This window comes from Ischnura elegans, chromosome 7 (assembly GCF_921293095.1).
Source record: "Ischnura elegans chromosome 7, ioIscEleg1.1, whole genome shotgun sequence".
In the NCBI taxonomy this organism is placed as follows: Eukaryota; Metazoa; Arthropoda; class Insecta; order Odonata; family Coenagrionidae; genus Ischnura; species Ischnura elegans.
The window spans coordinates 10,006,533-10,028,136 of NC_060252.1; the positions used below are offsets into that span (position 1 = coordinate 10,006,533).

At 36.6% G+C, this 21,604-nt stretch overlaps 1 protein-coding gene across 3 annotated transcripts in view; it reads left to right on the forward strand.

The window, feature by feature from the left end:
• LOC124162188 (Down syndrome cell adhesion molecule-like protein Dscam2) overlaps nt 1-21,604 on the forward strand; it is an 833,647-nt gene that overhangs the window by 663,547 nt on the left and 148,496 nt on the right. For all 3 annotated transcript variants that reach the window (XM_046538622.1, XM_046538623.1, XM_046538624.1), the window contains exon 8: nt 20,575-20,812. In XM_046538622.1, coding sequence (XP_046394578.1) covers nt 20,575-20,812 — 238 coding nt within the window. The remainder of the gene's footprint in view (nt 1-20,574; nt 20,813-21,604) is intronic.

A 21,604-nucleotide genomic window follows, 5' to 3' on the forward strand; every position in this document is an offset into this window, starting at 1 on the left:
AAGATATGAAATCATCTTTTTTTCGCCCTCTGAGAAAAGGCGAAATGAATCCTCGAGAACTAATATTGAGTAGAGAAATTCTGTAGCTGTATTTTCGACTCTTCTCGAAATAAGAAATTATTGCTACATTTCATAATTTATTGCTCTTCCAGCTGTCCATGTATTTATTTCAGTTTGTTTTTTATTTCTACACTCGGTAACATATTTAAGTACAAATATCGGGAGCCAGCTCTTCTTTAGGGCAATTATTTCACAAGGCGAATGAAGTTCATATCGGACTCTACCGCATAACAAATTTGTAATATAATGAAAATGTTTTTTTGCCTAGAAACGTCGCCTGAAGCACGTTTTCTTTTCTTTTCGACTCATCTCTTTCTATTGTTTTCAACGACTCTTATGGTGAACCTGAAGAATTTTTGAATGGAAGTTGGACTAAAATTAATTAGGGTAGTTAAATAATACGTCGTTTTTTCGGGATTAATAATCACACGGTATGGTATGATATTCTTAAAACATTGATGGGTATAATAATTAAGGCATTATGGAGATAAAGTAAAACACTGTTATAAAATTTTTAATTTTGTAGTGGAGGATTTAATGTTGAAAGTTTTATATAAAGCATAGATGGTTTATTTGATCATTTAAGAAAATCATAATTCTCTACGTCAAATAAAAGACATTATTGGATTTTCGCTTACTTTTTATCTCCATATCAGTATTTTCGTGTAGGAGTAGTATTTGACACGAAATAAGTAGATACATACTTATTCTCATGCAGAGTAGAAAACACATGTTAATTTTACTATTTATTTTTGATAGTATAGTCATACTTTGTTGCAATGTTTCATTTCATTTAGTACATGCCACTTTCATACATTGTTATGTTCATTCCATCAAGAAATTATTTTTACTTGAGTTACATAGTATAGGAAGGCCTATTATAGGTGCCTGAGGTACCATATTCTTCGTGAGGTAGAATTGGTCGCTTTACCGCCTTCAGTTCGCAAATTTGTTGATCACATTTTTGGCTAATTTGTTAATAACCTATTGTTGATAACCTGTTCTATTATTCCCATTTTTCATACCAAACCCGTTGTTTTTAACGATTTACCATTTCATATTCGTAGTCAAAGTTTTCTCTGTGTCATAATGTTATTGGTTCCAATATTATTCATCTCTTTGTCGTTGCCGATTTTATTTGCAGATTAATAATGCGTCAATTATTCCGTATATTTTATTCCTTTCGTTAAAAGATAAGCACACAATGTTTAGTTTTCGATTAGTTCTAGAGTTAATGCTTTATTCCGTGAACCCTGAAGATAGATGGAAAATCTAAAACTTCATTCTACAGATCAAGTTTTATTGTCAACTTTTTCTCTGCCTATTCTACATTCTTTTCATTCTTGTTAGCTTACCTACATATAAGTAGCTGATATTTTGGGTAAACTGAATAATTCCCCATCGTTATTTTTTTACATTTAGAAGAGAGATGGATTCGCTTAATCTCCTTCATTTTAAATATTTGATACGTTAATTTCACCAAACCATCTTATTTATCCCTTTTGAGAGCCGAAATGGAAAACTCGAGACTCCTCAACTCCTAATCATGCTCGAGTGATATCGCCTCATCTTGTCAACACACGTCTCCTCGTCTTATTTGGAGTCACCTGCGCGATAGATCGTCTTGGAGGATAAAAAAGCGACTCGAGATAAGATGTGGTCGGTTTTGGGGAAGGAGAAAAATGAGACAGATCGCTGATCTTACCTTCTCTCTCTGACGTATCGCAGGGGTGGGGTGAGGAATCCTTTTTTTTACCGCTGGAGGGTGTAATGGGAAAGGGAGGGAGAGCAAGATGAAGTCAGAGAATACGTATCTCCACTCTCCAAGAGTGTTGAATTAGGTATCGATTTGCGAGAAATTCATGAATTTAAATGGATGTGGCTTTCCTGGATCCAGGCGTGGAGAGAGTGGGTGGGGTTGTGCCAGGGTGGGGGACGCAGAGGATTTTTCGGTTCATTCGAATGATTCGTTCATGGGATTTAGTTCATAGCAATGATTCAGTTCCACGAATTGAATCTCTCATAAGGAACAGAAGTGTGTTGAATCAAGATTGGGTAGCATGAACCAAATCTATTTTTATCAAAATCTACGAGTCTGGACGAATACGTCTGGAATGATTTTTTTTCATTTCCTGAAGTAATACGGATGTAATATATTAAATGATTTTTCACGTCAGATTGAATCTAATAAAAGTATTTTCAAGATTCAAAACCTTGACTTCTGATACTTTTAAATGCGTATATATAGATCATTTATCCTTTTTTTTACAGTGAATATAAATATACTATGTCTTGATATACGACCAGATCCGAAGGGAATTTCTGTTGGCTATTCCGCTCAAAACATTTTTCTAAAACTGTATTTTTTGCACTGATAATCGAATCTACGATGTGATATTGTTTTTGGATACCAAACCAATGTCCTCTTAGATTGGTTCCTATTATGGAAGCCTAGAATCTATTTGCTTGTTTATTCTCATATAAATCCAAATGAGCGGAAGGATCTTTAATATACTTTACTTTCAATCGGTTATTTAACTTTTTCTTCCTTGGACGCTTCGATTAAAAACTGGTTTAATTAATTCACATATTGCTTGGATCTTCATCAACATAATACTCTATACAGTGCCTTTATAGGCGTTGCGCGGATTCCAGCAGTGGCGCCACCTCCAGGGGGCCATATGGGGCGCGAGCTCACGCAAAAATTCGTTTGTAAGGGGGTAAGGAGCCCCCAATAATTAAAGACAATTAAATAATTTGAATACACTATAGCAATTTATTCTTTCAATGATAGTTTAGGATTTATTTAACTGTAATTTCAGTTTTTCGGAGCTACAAATGCACTGCTCTTTAATAGTCCATAAACATAATTACCACCGTACATTAAATTAGCTTTTCACGTAAATACGTTAACGTGAGTAGAGTTTTCGGGATGCAAATGTTGAACATACACTATTTTTCATCTAAAATTTGTAAAAGTTTCCGGGGCGAGGCTCTCCCATCCCAATATTTTATACAAGTCCGCGCTCCTGGGCTCCAATCGTTCGCAAAAAATAAATGCATAAAAGTAAAGAGATGTGGATGCGAGTACTTAGTTCTGCATAGCATTTATTGAAGTGCTTTATTGTTCCGAGTAAAATGACTTCATATACCGTCCGTTATTTAATAAATGTCTCTCTTTATTTATCCTTTCTGTCATGCCTAGAGGCATAGTCAACCTCTTAGATAATAACCTCCGTATCGCAATGAAATATATCTATTCTTAATTGCTCCCGCAATCTAAGCCTTGAACGCAGCCTCTGAGTCTCCTGCGGCTCCCTCCTAAAAGATATGTAACGCTTTTTTTCACTCGTATCAGTGTTCGAATCGTGTGACTTTCCTCTATATTTTTTTTTACTTTAATTTATTTAGTCTTTCTACGCCGGGTCCCATGTGCTCGCCTCATATACAAAGTGCAACCTGACAAGTGCGAATTAACCCTATCTAGCCCAGAGCTGACTCCGGGAGAAATCAAATTTGAAAATTTTTCAATTTGAAAACTTGAACATTTTACACTCAATGATAATCATCGTGGCAGTTTAATATTTCCTCGTTAAAATTTACACTACAAAATAATAAGTAGTGTAGATATCTCCAAAATAGAGCTGAAATTTTAAACATTTTTGTTGTTGCTTAGAATCAACATTGGGTTATAAAGGGTTAAGAGGATTCAGTAGATGGAAGGGAAATTCAATTTATGAAAGTCAAAAATATATCTTCTTATTTCTTCCTTATTCAGCCATCCTCACATAATAAACCTGATACCTTCAGGCTGAACTGTGTGAAAATTTTCCATGATGGAAAATAGAAGAATGAAAAATGAAAAGTTTACAAATATACTCTAAAAAATCACGACCCGGGTTTCATAACATAATTTAATTTCAGGTTTATAATAAACCTGAAGATGTGACGATACATTGAAACCCAGTCGCGTTTTAAAAATAGATTAGTGAAATTTTCAAAGTTTATTAATTTATTTTCCATTCTCACATTACTTCAAATAAAGAAACGTTGTGAGTTGGTGACGCATGAACAGCTCACCTATGAACTGTTCATGTTGAACGATTCGTTCATGAGCGACGCGGTATCGGTGGAGATGGTCTCCGTAGTGAGTGGAAAGACTTTTGTGCGCGTGAGGAGTGGGAACTTGTGTGAGTTAAGGCGCCAGAGATTGGGGCCTAAGGAGTGGAGCTGGGGAAAGGGTCCGCCGCTCTCAAGAGTAAGCACACAGGCGAGGTTTCAATTTATGCGGCCGAGGCGAGGGATGATAGGCGAGGCGGCCGGGAGAAGGTGAGGTGACAAGGTGAGGTGAGTAGTGTAATAAATAGAGAATGGAGTGATTCAAAAGTGAGGAAAGGAGTCGTGCTTTCTTTTTTTTCTATCAAGATCGCATCTAATCATCTTGGCTATTTCCGAGTCGAATAATTGCGTCCAATATTGGTTCTGGGAGCGACTTCGCAAGTTATTGCAAAACTTCTCGTGGAGTATGAATTCGATCATAGGATCTAAAGTTACTCTTCTTCAGGCCTCAGGAGTGAATATTTGAATTCGTGTCCGTACCGCGGCTATATTATCGATGACAAATAGTGGTTTTCCAGTCTATAAATGCCTCTATTAGGAATGTGGGAAGGGAATGGGCTATGAAGGAAAGAAACTTACATTTATTTTATGTATATTTATTTGCATCCTACTTGTCCCTTTATTTTGGTTAAACCGTATCCTCAGTTTTGCAGCTAAAACACTAATTAAGAAATAGTGGATTGAATTTTGTGTTTTAATATCTGGATGTTATGCCACTGACATATTTTGATGACGCTTTTTCCGTGTTGAATAAATTCTTTTTCACGCCTTTAACTGTGTCAATATAATTCATATTACGTTATAATTCATTACTTTTTAATCACAATGGCTAACTGAACAAAATTTCACACCCAAAAAAGATAACATATGAAAACAGCATATGTTATACGGCTAAGGAGGTGTTTTTCCATAACAGCTTCGGCATACTATGTAAAACTTTGTCTTAGGCGTTTCTAAGTAATTATTTGTAATAAATAAAAATGTATGCATTGTGGCTTAATTCAGCTAAAGACAATTCCATGTTTTCTGCCGCTTGGAAAACTTTCTTCCATAAAAAACGTAGCACAGTTAGTAATGTTTATAAGTTATGCTTTGTAAAAAAATACAGCTTTGTATACAATGACTTAATATAATGGCAGGTGATAGTTCATACGTGGGAGTTTTCGTGGTATTCTTGGCTTTTGCCCGAATTCGAAAGTAATTCGATTAATCTCTTGAATGAGAAATTTGAAACTTTGGCGCAAGAGTTTCGGAAATTTAACGAAGTTAGGACTTCAAGGGTAAGCGAGTTTAGCTTATGCAATATTCAGCTTTCTCATATCCATCATTCAATTTTGTATCCATCCTAGAGGCAGGAAATCTTTCACAATGCTATTCTTTTGTTCAAATATTGGTACTTGATGCATGCATGTAGTGCAATTATGCTGTTCACTTTCTAACTTTGGAATTTGTCAAGAGAAGTCGTTATGGTTTCCTTTTTTGATAGTTTTTCACGAATTCGAAAAATATCCAAAATCGCACTCAGTATATGCAACTTATATCTCTTCTTCCGTCTTTTTTGCGTGTATTTTGTCTATAGTTTCCCTGCAAGTAAAACAAGTATAAGAGCCAAATCTAATAGGTAATCGGGTTCAATGACTCAATAAATGAATTTTCAACAATCCACTTATTCGTATATTAAAAGTTACTAGCAATTTCCACAAGCAATTTATTTTCAATTCATGCCTGTTTCAAAACATTTTTTATAATACGGTCATTTGTAATAGAATTGCGCTTGAAGAGTCCTCCATTAAGCAAATATGTATATTTATCGAATAGGGATCGGGTGGTCTCTGAAAATTTTCTGCCATCGCTGGGAGTTGAACCCTGTGTGGGAAGCCATCATTCTAGCAGCCGCACCAGCCCGATCCCTTTATCAAATAAGTCCTAGTAATTGGTGAACGCTGTTAGCATTAGAGATTTTATTGTTATTCTCAGATAAGCTCAATACTTTTCTCAGTAATGCGAAGATAGTTAAGTTAAGAATGATCAAGTGTATGAAAATGTTTGTAAATAGGGTAGTTTCCTTCATCAAAGAAAACGAAATGCATTGATTGCGATTCCTTACCAACCATTAATGTATTCATAATAAACAAATTATTTGGTTTTAGAAATCACAGTTTAGAATAATGGCAATGGTTAATTTTAACCTCATTTGAAAAAGGCCAGATTGGCGCCCATGCGATGCCACTCCACGTGACGTCACAGGTACCTAGTTTTTATACGAGTAGATAGGAGTTTTACATTGTCTGAGATTAACAATGCATGCATGAGGCACAGAGCTCAGGTAAATATCTCTTAATAATCACCCATTAAAATTACCTAAGTTCGGAAAGTTTCCCTCACTTGATAGGGTAATAATAATCCTTATTTAAGCCAAGCGCTACCAGCTACCAGGGTACTCTGCTACCTGCTGGCAGCCTGCGTCGTATCAGCGCTCAAAGCCTCGCCCCTAGGTCACCTCACAGGGCCACAGCTGGAACCAGAATGACTTCACACGGACTTCTCCCAGCATTCCTACTTAGCTGTCGCGTTTTCGCGCGCTTGAAAGTTTTCACTTTTCGTTTAATCGCGAAAAATAGATATCGTCATTCGAAAATCTAAGAGCGTGAAATGCATACTACAGGATTATAATCGGTCGATTTAGGCAATAAAAAAATAATACGAAACTATCCTATTAAAATAACCCGAGAAACTTAGATTTATTCCTCCCAATACAAGTCCCATGTTGAGGTGTGGGAGGAAATAAGTACGGTGAAAACAAATAAAATGGCGGGTAGTAAACACCACACTGATAGTTATATTACGATTGCCGTGTCGTGCCTAACATATGTGTTTAACATAAAAATTTAACTTTTGTAGCTATGTGTAATTCTTTTATTTTCCAAGTTAAAAGAAGTTTCACGCATAAGATTCTGAAGTTCTACGATTGTTTGTTTAAGAATGATGCAGTCCATGGTAAATTTAGGAGTGGAATGCAAAATTGGAATGACGGTAGATCATCGTACTAAGAGTTATTTCTCTCTCTACAAACTTCATGATGGGTATTTGTAACGGAAAATATGTAACGGACGAAATGGCGGGTAACTGTTGACATTTGTAATTTTCAGTTGTGTTTTGTCTCTGTTGGTTGGTTACCAAGATTGTTTATTGATCTGTATTTGTTAACAATCCTTATGTGTGTGAAGTTAAAATACGGTACTACTAAAACTTTTAAAATATGAAGAGTTATTGCATTTAATTCATTTACAACTACCAGTGCTTTCCAATAAAATACCAACAGAGGTTATGGGCCCAGCACTGGTAAATTATAAGAAGTAAGTGAAGTCTTCATAATGTCGTCTGACGCATCCGGTATATCGTCTCACATTAAGCCGTTGTGTGGGCGTGAAGGATATCCAACTTGGAAATTTAAGCTGAAGGCGTATTTAATAGATCAAAACTTGTGGCATGCTGTTGATGGATACCCAAATGATGATCATACTGATGCTGCTTCAAAGTCCAGGAAGGATGAGCGTGCCCTAGCTAAGATTTGTTTGTGCGTGGACGATTCCGCTATCATACATGTAAGAAGATGCAAAACAGCTGCTGAAGCATGGAAAGTTCTTGCCGATGCATATGAAGATAAGGGTTTTGCCCGGAGACTTAACCTTCAAAAGACTTTGTACCGGTTATCCCTCGGAGATTATACGTCCATTGAAGAGTACCTAACTGCCGTAATGGATACCGCTCAGAAGCTTGCTGATATTGGGAAGGAGATTCCTGATGAGGATTTAGTTGCTATTTTGCTTGGAGGTCTTCCTTCACATTACGACCCCCTAGTAATGGCACTCGAGAATTCAGGAGTTGAAGTAACGGTGAACATGGTGAAAACTAAACTCTTAAATGAAATGTCCAAAAATGATGGTGCAACTGAGACTGCATTTGCATCCAATGCGTCTCGAACTATTCCGAAGAAAAAGAAGTTCCCGAAACGCAACAACTCTCAAGATGGTATCGTCTGCTATGGATGCAACCAACCCGGCCATAAAAAACCAGACTGTCCAAACAAGACCAAGAAAACGGCACAGACATCGAGTTCAACCCACAAGCAGCTACACAAGAAACAATACACTTTATTCTCGGATTTAGGTGTTGGTGGTTGTGCTCAAAGCAATAAAAATGATTGGTTTGTGGATTCCGGGGCAACTGCCCATATGACTCCTCATAAAGATATTCTGTTCAATGTTAAAAGTAACTCTGGTTTGGAGATTGTGTGTGCTGATAAACGTAAGTTGCAGAGTGACAGTATAGGTGATGTCATGATTCACAAAAGTAATAACAACAACAGTATTAGTAGTATTTCTGAAGTTGTTCATGTGCCTAATCTTGCTACAAATCTTATATCTGTGTCAAAATGTGTTTCAAAAGGTTTTGTTGTAGTATTTACGAAAGAAGGTGCTAAATTTTTTCATGATAATGATTGTAGTATTTCAGGGAATGTTTTAATGACTGCTCTTCCCAGTAACGGGTTATATAAGATAGAGTCACAGGTATCAGAAAAGTCCCTGGCTGCTACAACTAACCCTTCTCAGCAAACTCTTTGGCATTGGAGGTTGGGACATCTCTGCCGCTATGGTATGAATCTACTGAGAAATGGATTAGCTGATGGAGTTGATTACGCCCCTGAGGAAAATAGAACTGTATGTACTGCATGTCTAGAAGGGAAACAGAGTCGAGAACCTTTTCTTAAAATCAAAAGTAAAAGGGCGACTAAATGCCTAGAGTTGATTCATTCTGACCTCTGTGGACCATTCAGTGTAAAATCATTAGAAGGAAATAAGTATTTACTTGTATTTATAGACGATTACTCTAGAATGATATTTACCTATTTCATTAAAACAAAAGATCAAGTTAGAGTAAAGTTTCAAGAGTTTAAAAACCTCATGGAAAAGCAAACTGGCCAGAAAATTAAAATTTTACGATCAGATAATGGTTCTGAGTATGTTAATAGGGAATTCTCAGATTATCTTAAGTCAGAAGGAATTATTCACCAGACTTCCATACCCCGTACTCCTCAGCAAAATGGTGTTGCTGAAAGGGGAAACAGAAGCATTGTGGAGAAGGCTCGTTCCATGTTGCATAGTGCCAGACTACCTAAGTCATTTTGGGAAGAAGCTGTGAGAACTGCTACGTATCTCAAGAATAAATCACCTCATAGATCCGTTACAGGAATGACTCCAGAAGAAAAATGGACAGGTGAGCGTCCCAACTTGACACACTTAAGAGTATTTGGCTGCCGAGCTTTTGTACATATTCCAAAGGAGGAACGCAAGAAGTGGGATAGCAAAAGCAAGGAACATATATTTGTAGGATATAGTGAGAATAAGAAAGCTTACAAATTTAGGGATCTTTCTAATTATATGAAGACTCAACAGAAGATAAAGCTGGGACTAATGTTCAAGAAACTGCTAAGAGTCCTAGATATCCTCAAAGGGTACGTAACAAGAAACAATTTCCTGATCATGTTGTTTTACAAGCAAAAAATTTCTTTGACAAAGAACCTACCACATTTGAAGAGGCTATGCAAAGTGAAGACAAAGAGCATTGGATGAAAGCAATGATGGAGGAATTAGAGTGTCTTAGAAAAAATGAAACTTGGAAGCTAGTGCGAGTTGCAAATAAAAGTGTAATACCATGTAAATGGGTTTACAAATTGAAAAGAGACAATGGTGGTAAGATCATCAAGTACAAAGCTCGTTTAGTTGCTAAAGGTTTTGCTCAAACTCATGATAGAATGAAGCATGTAGATGTGAAATACCATTTTGTTAGAGAACAAGTAGAAAACGGTAATGTAAACGTAGTTTTTCTCTCCACTGAGGAAATGACAGCTGACATACTTACCAAGGGCTTAAATCGTATAAAACATGAAAAATGTATGAGAGGTTTAGGCATGGTTTAAAAAAAAAAAAAATAATTTTAAAAAATTTGTAATTCATTTGATGGAAATGCTAAAGAGCTGTTTCAGCACATCTTCAATTACGGGGGGGTGTTGACATTTGTAATTTTCAGTTGTGTTTTGTCTCTGTTGGTTGGTTACCAAGATTGTTTATTGATCTGTATTTGTTAACAATCCTTATGTGTGTGAAGTTAAAATACGGTACTACTAAAACTTTTAAAATATGAAGAGTTATTGCATTTAATTCATTTACAACTACCAGTGCTTTCCAATAAAATACCAACAGTAACAGGCACTGATAATTATACCTATTACGATTACCGGGTCGTGCCTAGAATGTGTGTTAGATATTTTCAATAAAAAGTGAATACCTCTATGTAATTCTTTTATTTTCCAAGTTGGCAAAAGTTTCTCAGATGAGTTTTCCTGAGGTTTTCGCTGATGCTGCGATATATTGTGAAAGAATGATGCAGTCAATAGAAAATTTCGCAAATGAAAGTTATTCGTTATAAAGCCATAAAAATCTCGTGTTAAGGTGTGGTATAAAATAAGAAAGCGGGAAACCGGATGAAAGGACGCCTCGCAGGTACTACTCTAATGGTTCTGAATGTTCCGCGCTGTCGTGCGCGGCGTTCCGAATTCGTCTCGGTGGCCAACCTGCGACTCGGAAAGGAGACCGGAGTCCCTATGTGCGTAGAGCGATTAATTATTCATGGCGACTGCTTGCCATGCTAAAAGCCGACGACAGGCCTACCATACCAACCACCCCATTAATACCCCTTACACCACCTCGCTTTCCCGTCCCCCTCACCTCACGGGAACCTCTCATCTTACCATCCTTTCTTCTTTCCGCAACACTTTAAGGAGATGTGTTCGCGACTATATGTAACGCCGCACTCTTCCTCTCATTAATTTATTCGTGTATTTTCATTGGATACGTGTTTAATTTTTGTAAGCTGTTCATCGTTGACAAGGTGTTGTGAATTTATTTTTTCGAGGGTGATTGTTGAATTTAAGAAGGAGAGTTGTTCAAGTAACTCAACTTATGTGGTTAAAACTTATTCTCTTTGCCGACTAGGTAAGGAAAATACCCTTAGGAAAGTTGGATTGAAACTTATCAATATAGTGCTACCAGACTGCCAGGTGTTACATAAGCAATTAAAATTAATAACTTTGGCATGTATTGCATAAATGCCTTGCCATAATATACGACATCCGTCTGGCAGAAGCAGCATTGTGGAACTGAAACTTTGGTTCATTAAATCCTTTTATTTTTGAGTTCAGTACTTCATTCAATCCTTTTTCAGCTGTTTGAACCGACCAATTTCATGAAATTAACTTCATTTGGCTTTAGTTGCAGTATTTATTTGCTTTCAACTGAAGAAGTAGTTCGGTTGTGACACTAAGTTTTATTTTTACATCGCTTCGTTAAGGTACGAGGTGTGTTTAGAAAATAACTGGAACTAAGTTTTGAAATTTAGCGCGAGTTTAGAGAACCGATTATCATTTTTTTTTTATTTTGCCGTGAATTCCCCTGAAATATGAAAACTTTTCAGCTTTACTCATTTTTTTTAATTTATCCGTGGCAGCCGCTAAGGTTAGACGTATTTTTATAAGCTCGGCGATTTTTGACTCACACATCACTGCTTGATTGTGAATTTTCAGCCAAAAATGATACTGCAACGATACCACGGACTCCATATTAAAATTAAATTATTACCCAGATATGACTCCGTGTGGCTCTTTCCTGTTTTAATATATAAAGACAACCTTAAAGTGACGTCGCGTCGTTGTTCAAGGATATACCACATTGAATGAAATCGCTGACAAAACTGAAGGCCATCCCAAAGATCGAGTTTTAGAAGTGTTTTCAGGATGGGAAGAAGTGTAGCCACAATGCTTAATATCTAATGGGAACTATTTTTATGGTTGCAACATTAATGTAGACGAATACATAAATGCTAAAAAAAAAACTAAAACTCCCATTATTTTCAGAATACTTTTACACATTATTTCGTATTATTTTTCACTTTGATACGTGTATATTCTAGCACTAACCACAAATTTTCGTGCTCTTCAAAAATTTGCGTCATGACTGCCTGTATGAAATTGCCAATGTTTAAATTAAATTATTCGATTATATGGCCGTATATAAGGTACAATTCCCGCAAGTGTGACCGCAGCAAATCTCACGGGAAAAGGTGAACGTGAGAGAATTTTGAGGAGTAGAAATTGAGAACTGAGACTAAAAGCGAATAGAGAACTAGGGAGCATCATTAGGAGGACGGAAAGTCATGATTTTATTATACTTTTGCACATAAATTGAACATGGCACATTATTTGAGTGTTATGCGGATAATCTACTCCAGAAGATATTTTACAACAAGCCTAAAAAATAAAACACAGGGGTCAGGGAACTTAATTCAATCACCATGAAAAGATAAAAAAAATATTTAGCACAGATTACACAGCACGCTGCTGGTAAGTATTAAATATCCATAAGTGTGGATTCCTAGATTAATCCATACATTTATACATATTGCTGTATAAATATTGGAGTGTTTTCCTTCTATTATACAAACTCAATACATATACGAAAGACTTCCTAACATCATAGATATACATTGAGATGATGCTTGTTGATTGGTACCTCTGCATTTTCCTGCTAGATCTAACGGTATTTCTAACTTTCCATCCTCAGCACCTATTTTGGCGTCATATTTTTAGATTTCGCTGGATAAATGTTATTTTCGAAAATGTTGCGAGGACTGCTTGGCGTTAAAATTTATATGAATAACTATTTGTTATCTTTTTGGCTCTCTTCCTTGTAATCCTCCTATATAACTTATTTTCTTATTTTGATAAATTTTTATTTAAAACTTATATTGATAAATTTTCTCATTATTGCAAAAATTAAATCATTCATACGCTACTCTTCCTCTCGTAATACATTTTTTGTGTTTCACGCGCTGCGATAGCTCACCGACCATATTTTTCCTTTAATTTACGGACTTAGCATGAATAGAACAAATTATCTGCTCGGTTTTCCTGAAAAATTTATGACTATTTTTATAACAATGAAGTTTTTCGTAAAATGGAATTAGAATTACAAATTTGTTTATTCAATGTATTTCAAGACTAAAGATCAATACTCGTTCTGTTAATGATGTAGTTCAACCTTAAAAGAAAATATATGAATTTTTGGCATGGCTATGTGTTTTTGTTTCAAGTTGCTAACAGCTTCAATACTTCTACCAAGACAAACCTGAAATTATGTAGTACGAGCGTGCTGCGCCCGCTCCCACTCCCAGCTCCTAGCGGGCGCAGCACGCTCTTTCCCATGCAGGTCCACAGAGGGATAGGTGAGTTACTTATTTTAAAATGTAGAAAAAAAGGCAGGGTCTTATGTACAAATTTAATTGGAATGTTCATGTACAAATTGAGGTCAGAGGACCTCTTTAAACACAACATTGGAAGTAATTTTACTATCCTCTGTTAAACGCACATGATGACTCATACTTACTTACGTATCAACAGGAGACTTGAATGTAGAATCAGCCGCATTTTGATGAAAGTTATTTAAAGAATGCGAGATATTGTTGCAAATGAACAAATGTATCAGTTTTTGCGCCGTTAACGCCAGGAATATTTACCGGATTTTGTTTTTTTTTATATTTAAAAACCAATTTTAGGAAACAATAGCAATATTTAGGAAGTGAGATATGCCGCCGCATGTTCTCTGATAAATTCTGTGCATTTTGGTACCTCATTTGTTGAGTTTGGTTGCGTATAAGTTGAGGAAAAGGTATCTATACAGTAGAAATAATATAGATGATTTAAACAATGCAATAATTGTTCAGAGATCTGAATGAATTTTTGGACTATTCGAGGAATTCGTGCTCATGAATATTTCACACTTACTGGCAGTGAGGATGTGTAATATTCCTAAAGTCTTTATTTTAGGAAAATGAAGCTCGATATTTGGCAAAAATATATGAAGGCCATGGATTTTCTTCCTCGGAATTATGCTATTTCTATGCCTTTTCCTTTTGTGCCTTACTTCGGTCTCTTGCCTCGATTTTTACTCTTCAAAAACCTCTCACATGCGCCTTCCCCCCATCACACCTTCTCCGGGCGCACTTCCACGCACATTTATACGCATTACGGAAAGAAATGGACTGCATTTTGCCTTGGCATGGCGTGAAGAGGAAGATGCGAGCACCTTAGAATCCTAATCCGAGTTTATTAGGATTCTAAGGCATTATTATGTACTTCCAGGAGGGTATTTCAATTTAAGCCCATATTTTTTAAAAGTTTATCTATGTCTCCTCATCAAATGGTATTTAATTTTATTTTCATTCGACCTCTTTTGACGTAACTTATTTTCCAGCTTGCAGGTATTTTTTCATGGTCCGTACTGTGATTTCTTCCTCTTAAGTCGCCTCTTATTTATCTACTTCTTGATCGAGGCAATTGATTTGGTCCATTTATCTTGATTTTCCAGATTGTTTCTGCCTCTTTTTTGTATCATTTTCTTGCAATACGTTACCCAACCATTACCATTGTAAATAAAAGCTCCAGCTGTTCATTTCCCTTTCTTAATAGTTGCCAAAATGTCAGCACATACCTTTTTTAAACGATGGATACTGCTGTAGTGAATTTTTTCTTAGCATTTTGTTCCCGTGAAAATAATCCTTACAAGTAGTGTGCTTTATACTAACGCAATTGCGTACATCCCACGCCCTTGTTTAGCTATAACAAGCATTTTACAGTGAAATATGTGTTTATAGTTTTTTTAATTGTTGCAAATACCGTTCAATATACGTTTGTACGCATTTAAATAGTGCAACAACTAGAGCAAAAAAAAAAGTCGAATGAAATTATTCCTCTTCAAAGGATATTGATGAAATTATTTAGTGGAAACGAATTTTAGAGTTCGGGAGATTAATTAAATTTAAATTTTCATATTTTTTCATTTCATTTGAGCTATTCTTCTGTTGAAGGGGATTTATAAACTTCAAAATATCCACCAAAAGCAATTTAATTTGAGACTAAATTTTTTTTTCATTACCTTAAGTTTATCATTTTTATTGAACTGATAATTGAATAAATTAGCCTTAGCTTATGTAAATGACTTTTTATTTTAGTATTGATGCTTAAAGAGGTCTATCACTCCCACATGACCGGTTTTTTTTCGCGACGCATTGCTCATTCAAAAGTTACACCATCATCTTGAAATATTTCAGGATCTATATTGTAGGCTGTGGGTAACGTATTTTAAATGTTACCACAGTTTTTTCGTTTGTAAAATTTAATACTTTATATACCAGCAATTGCTATATATATATGCAAATGTTTAACAAATTATCTATTCTGAAATTTCTAGATGATAACGTCAGTTAAAGTCATGCATTATAATAAATTTAGTATATAAATGAATGTAATAAATAAAATTTTAAATTATAAATATTGTATATTTTAATAATAAATAACAATTATTACAAACGAATTATTCGTCGTAAGTGTATTCAAAATACTGACGCCGGGGAAATCTCAGCGAAATAAAAATTGGGGCACTAAGACAGGGAAATGTCAGTGAAACTAGATTCTGTTCAGGGAAAAACTCCAGAAGCGCAGCTTGAAGGTGGAATTATACGAGGGCGGTTTTTTTCAATCTCCGATAGCTCAGCAAAGATACGAGACAAACGACAGGCGGGTACTGCGCGGATAGGGCAACTGCGCGTCCTCCGCTCCACACGCTCAAGTCATTTCTGACCGTAAGGTCTTAGTTTTATGGATATGGTTTGCAATTTTATTAACTACACTACCTCAATTGATTCTCCCACCAAGTGTGCACGGCGTTGCGACACAGAAAACTCGCCGAATGACTTCAGCATTTGACCATTATGTCGCTAAAAGAGAATTTTTTAATGCACGGTGGCTATAGTGTGAAAAAGTGTGAAGCATTACTTCCATTCCCTTTCAAAACAAAAGAGGTGGCATATTGACTTCTGGAATCCATGACAACGACCGTCATTTCAGCACTGATGCAGCCCAACTGCTCCTTGAGCATTTTCAATGGGACATTTTCGATCACCCACCGTACAATGCCGACATAGTGCCGTACTACTTCCCTCTTTATGTGAAATGAAGGGAAGCGTTTTCAAATGGGCGATAAGCTTCAGGACAAAGGAAAAAATCATTGGTAGTTATTGGCGGCAATATCCTATGAAGATGGAATATTAAAGCTTGTCCACAGATATGACCAATTCCTCAATCGCCGAGGCAATCATGTCGAAAGGATACCACAATTGTGCTCAATATTCAGCTATGAAATGATTTTTAATCAATCATTTCATCTTCTGTTCATGGCACATCGGAGCTTGAAAAGAAACGGCCCTCGTCAGCTGGATGCGCTGAGCATTGCTCTGTTCTAGCGGCGAGGTGAGCGGTTTTTTTTTGCATTTAAGAAAAAGGGAGATAAGAAGACGATTACAATGTCAATGGCGAGACGTTGAGTACTAGAGGGCTATGCTAGTGACTCAAGAGGCTACAGAAGTGAGTGCAAATAATGATCAGATTGATGCTATAATGGCAATACATAGACAAGTTTCCTTTTTTGTTATGTTGATTTCTGTTAATATCAGGTTTTTTATAAAAAAGGCTACGTTGATGTAATATATAGTTTTTTTCGACTTGAAACTAATTCCTGGAATAAAGAAATTGTATTACACAATGTATCTTGACACATTTATCGAGCAAGTCACTGAGTATGAGTGATTTTCCATAGATATGTAGTCACGGAAATAAGATAATTTGGACTCGAAATCAGAGAGATCGAAAATGGAATGTTGGCAAGAACCCTGGATTAATTCTTCCGCAGTCCACTGTAATATTTCTCTCTCCCCTGATAAATAATGGACCTAGGGCTTTGAGAAATCACCTTGTCCAAAGTCTCTGTCCTCGCTCAGGACCGGTCGCATGCTGTACGTACTCGTGCGAACAGCTGTTTCATGCATAATAATGCGCAACCCTGAATTGAACCCTCACAAATTTGTTTTAATTTGAGCGGTAGCCCGACCGTCATTTCCCCTGAGGAACTGGTGAGTAAGTGCCTGCTCCACTCATGTGTCATCAAAACTGCTGCTCCTTTTCTTGCGCGGGAATATTTCCTCTCGCGTCGCGCCTGGGTGCGGCGTGTGAGGGAATTAAACTCGTCTCCGCACCCGGCATCGCTGTCACTCTTTCCAATCCGTTTAAAGCGGATTAATGAATTTCTACCTCACACTCTCCTTCATTTCTCCCCACATCTCTTTTTTCCTACCACAGCTCTCAAAGCTGTTCTCTATTCACTCAATTTCCCTTCTCTTTGAACTCTCCCCCCCTTCGTATCGTGCCCTATTTATCTCCTCTTTCCCAACATGTTCTTGGGATATGTATGACACCTCTGGAAGTCTGTTTACCAGATTGGTTGAGGTGTGGTGCTAAAAGTGTGGAAACAGACACTAATCCTTTTCCAAATTTATTTCTATTTTTAAACAGATGATGTCATTACGTATCCTACTTCCATTGCCACATCACTTCACGTCAGCATTTATGCCTTCGCCGGAGAAATAAATAAAAATAGAATGCATTTCGCCATATAAATTGATAAGAATCAAATTAGGAAAAGTTATATGAATTTCTTCATACTAGCTTAGCAATAAGTCAATTTCAAAGCAAAAGTCACCCCTATGGGGAATCAATGTGATATTTTTGTGATGAGTCGATGTTCATAGTTTTTTATGATTTCATCACTCGTGGTGGATATATTTCCTGAGTGACTGAGGAAGGCTAGTGGGTAATGTATGGCTGCCGATGAAATGAGTTGATACGTTTTGCGCGTCAAAAATTATTGGAAACTTCAGTAAACTTTCACCTCCACTCTTCGTTTCCAGGTTTCTTCTGAAGGCGTTAGAAAATTGAAATGCTAAAAAATTATAAACTTTACGATCTCAATGTGCACGGAAATGTGGTCAATAGTCCCCTGTAATCCTTATATCCGTTTTTCCCCTGGGTTTTCACAGGAATCCTATTAAAATACCACGCTTAGATGCAGTGCATACCAGAACTAGAAATGCGTTTCCATCATTTCATCTCAGATAGTGACACATGATAAATTCGCATCATAGATGTCATCTTTACCCTTCTATGTATATAAGTTTTTTACGTTTATTTCGTGTTTCTCTTGGCTTGATACTTTTTGCACTAAAATCGTAGTAAACCTCAGGCACTCGGCAGAAATATTTAAAAAAATATTCCTCATTCATAACTCGCAGATATTCGTGTGAAGGAATAATTTGAAATAGTTCGTAAGATTCACGGAAGAGAGATTAAAAAAAAAACTCTTCCTGTTTCAAATTTGTAACACGAGTTAGGTATTTTCGTCATGTTTCCTGTTGAATAGCGCGAGAAGCTTCGGGATATATGCAAATTTTCTCTGAAATTAGTCGGTGCAGAGTAAGTTGGGGAACAATAAAGCAAAAAAACTCGGCGGAAGTTGAAGGACGCAACGGACTTGAATATTTTTATATAAAATTTCGTGAATTAAAAAAATATTCCGACGGAAGAATGTGTGAAAGGAATAATTTAAAAGAATCCCATCATCCTCTTGCTTGGTTTATAGAGAATAAAAAAATAATAAAACAAGGCGAGGATCCTCTCTTCTCCACGTGTTTTAATAGGGGGCAATATGTTACCCTCGTTCCTCTTGTTAGTGCATTAAAGAAGGGCAAAGGATTGGCGCGAGACGAGGAACTGCTGTGTCCGTACTATCCCTTGTCAGAGGGAGGGATGGGGAGTATATAAAAGAGTGATGTGCGAATTCTTTTTTACTCAACAGGAGATTGTGGTGGTGGGGGATCTAGGGAAGGAGAGGGAGTCATAAGTGAAGGGTTTAAGCCGGAGAAAGAGGCAGGGGTAAGGGCGTGGAGGTTGAAGGGCGTAATAGGGTGTCATGGTAGTTCCCCGAAGTGCGAAGTGAATAATGAGATGCCTTTAAGATGAGCAGAGCGAAAGGCAGAGAGTAGGCGACTGGAGGGAAAGAACGTGAAATGTGTCGGTCGGGACACGAAGAAAAGAGAGAAAATACGAATGAAGGTTAGGGCGCTCGGAGTAAGAAATAAAAGGCATTTTATTAAAATTTCCTCAGTGAGATATGGGGAGGCATAATTTGACAAGTGGAGATGAGACTCCTCCGAAATTTAAAAAAAATGTAGAGAAAACTTCAGTGGTATAAAAAAAAGGAAGCAGCCAGTTCAGAAATGTCGGAAGGGAGGAAGAAATGAAACCTGCGAACATTTTTTTGGCACCATTTCTCTCGCTCGAGCATTTAAAATTGCTTAATAAATTCTAATAATAAAAGTTGAGCATAAAATGAAGTAAGCTGAGAAATGACGGTGATACTGATATATTCTCTTTTTGAAAAATATCAATTAAAATAAGGCAATCACCTCGCATTGCCTATTCGATTTATTTATTTTTTCAATATCCATTCATTTGTTTAAAAAAAGGGCCACAACAGTTTTTCTGCTAAATATCACTACATCTATATTCAAAAGGTCAAAGCATAGCAGTTGGAGATATTACGTCGTTCTAACTATGTACATTTAGAATATAAGATTTATGACCAGCTTTTTTCAATTTTAGCCCACAGTGTGACGTCACCAAGTCACAACGTTTCTTTTTTTGAAGTAATGTGAGAATGGAAAATAAATTAATAAACTTTGAAAATTTCACTAATATATTTTTAAAACACGACTGGGTTTCAATGTATCGTCACATCTTCAGGTTTATTATAAACCTGAAATTAAATTATGTTATGAAACTAGGGTCGTGATTTTTTAGAGTATATTTGTAAACCTTTCATTTTTCATTCTTCTATTTTCCATAATGGAAAATTCACGCAGTTCAGCCTGAAGGTATCAGATTTATTATGTGAGGATGGCTGAATAAGGAAGAAATAAGAAAATATATTTTTGTCTTTCACAACTTGTCTTTCCCTTCCATCTACTGAATCCTGTTAACCCTTTATAACACAATATTTATTCTAAGCAACATCAAAAATGTTTAAATTTTCAGCTGTATTCAGGAAATGTATAAACTACCCATTATTTTTTAGTGTAAATTTTAATGGCGAAATATTAAGCTGCCACGATAATTATGATCGAGAGTCAAATTTTGAAGTTTACAAAATGAAAAGTCTTGAAACTCGATTTCTTCCAGAATCAGCTCTGGGTTAGAAAGGGTTAATAGATTACGTTCTCGAATCTTGAGTTCACGACCCCAATTTATCTACACTAAATTTCAGCTGCTGGAACTACTGCTATTTCGAATTGTTGTGGGCTAATCAGTTGTGTACCGTTGTTCTCCACCAACAGGTGGGAGAAGGTTAGCGATGGGAGCATGGCCCTAGGGGTCCAGGGCGGGACCTCAGGGGGTAGCCGACCACGGATCGTCGGACCATCGGACTCCCCGCTGCTGTTCTTGAGGCGGGTGTCTTCGCAGGACGCCGGCCGCTGGGAGTGCCGCGCCGCCAACGCCTTCGGGGAGCAGCACATGGGCGTCATCGTCACCGCACCCTCACCGCTCTCCGTACACGTCCAGCCGCAGCTCCTAGTAAGTGCAGTACTCTATCACTCCTGTTCCTATGCAAATGTGATTTGTGAATCAAAATACTCTTCAACGCTAATAGTCCTATTCGACTGTTTTTAAAATCAATAACATATATTCCACTTTTGATTATGTTTTATGCCGATGATCAGGGTTAAAAAAGGTAATAAATATGCAATTACAGTCCTTCAAAAATATAAATTATATATTCTCAATATTTTAAAGGCCTAATCATAGAGGTTAAGATCATCATCAAATGAAAACTATTAGCGCATTAGCTGTGAGTTTAATTAGATAGTATCTTTTAATTGCGTTATATAGGAACTTAATGGTATAGTAGAGAAATCAGTTATATTTTTATCAGTTGCCATCCAAGATTACGACATTCGAAGTGTGAAAGTGACTGCTGTTTTGCAATAAAACGATTTTCTGACGTCAAAAAACTAGCCCTGAGAGCTATTGAACAGTAATCAAAGTAATATTTTATTTATGGAGGCTGTTAATGCAGAGAATTTCTTCTTATTCACTCGATACTTAAGGTTACAGGGTGGTATTTGCACATTTTTCCTTAATTTCCCTTAATTTTCAGTCTAATTTACTTATTTTGCAGTTAGTGTACTTCAGTATACGATATTGATGTAGTATGATTGCCATGCAAATTGGAGATGATGGTCCGCACTCGCTTCTCCAATTTCTCTTCACCCACACGATATTCTCTGATTTTCAATATTTTAATATGTATTCTACCGCTCCATAATCACTCGTTCCAAACCCAGCTGTGCCGTTGCCGTCGACTAC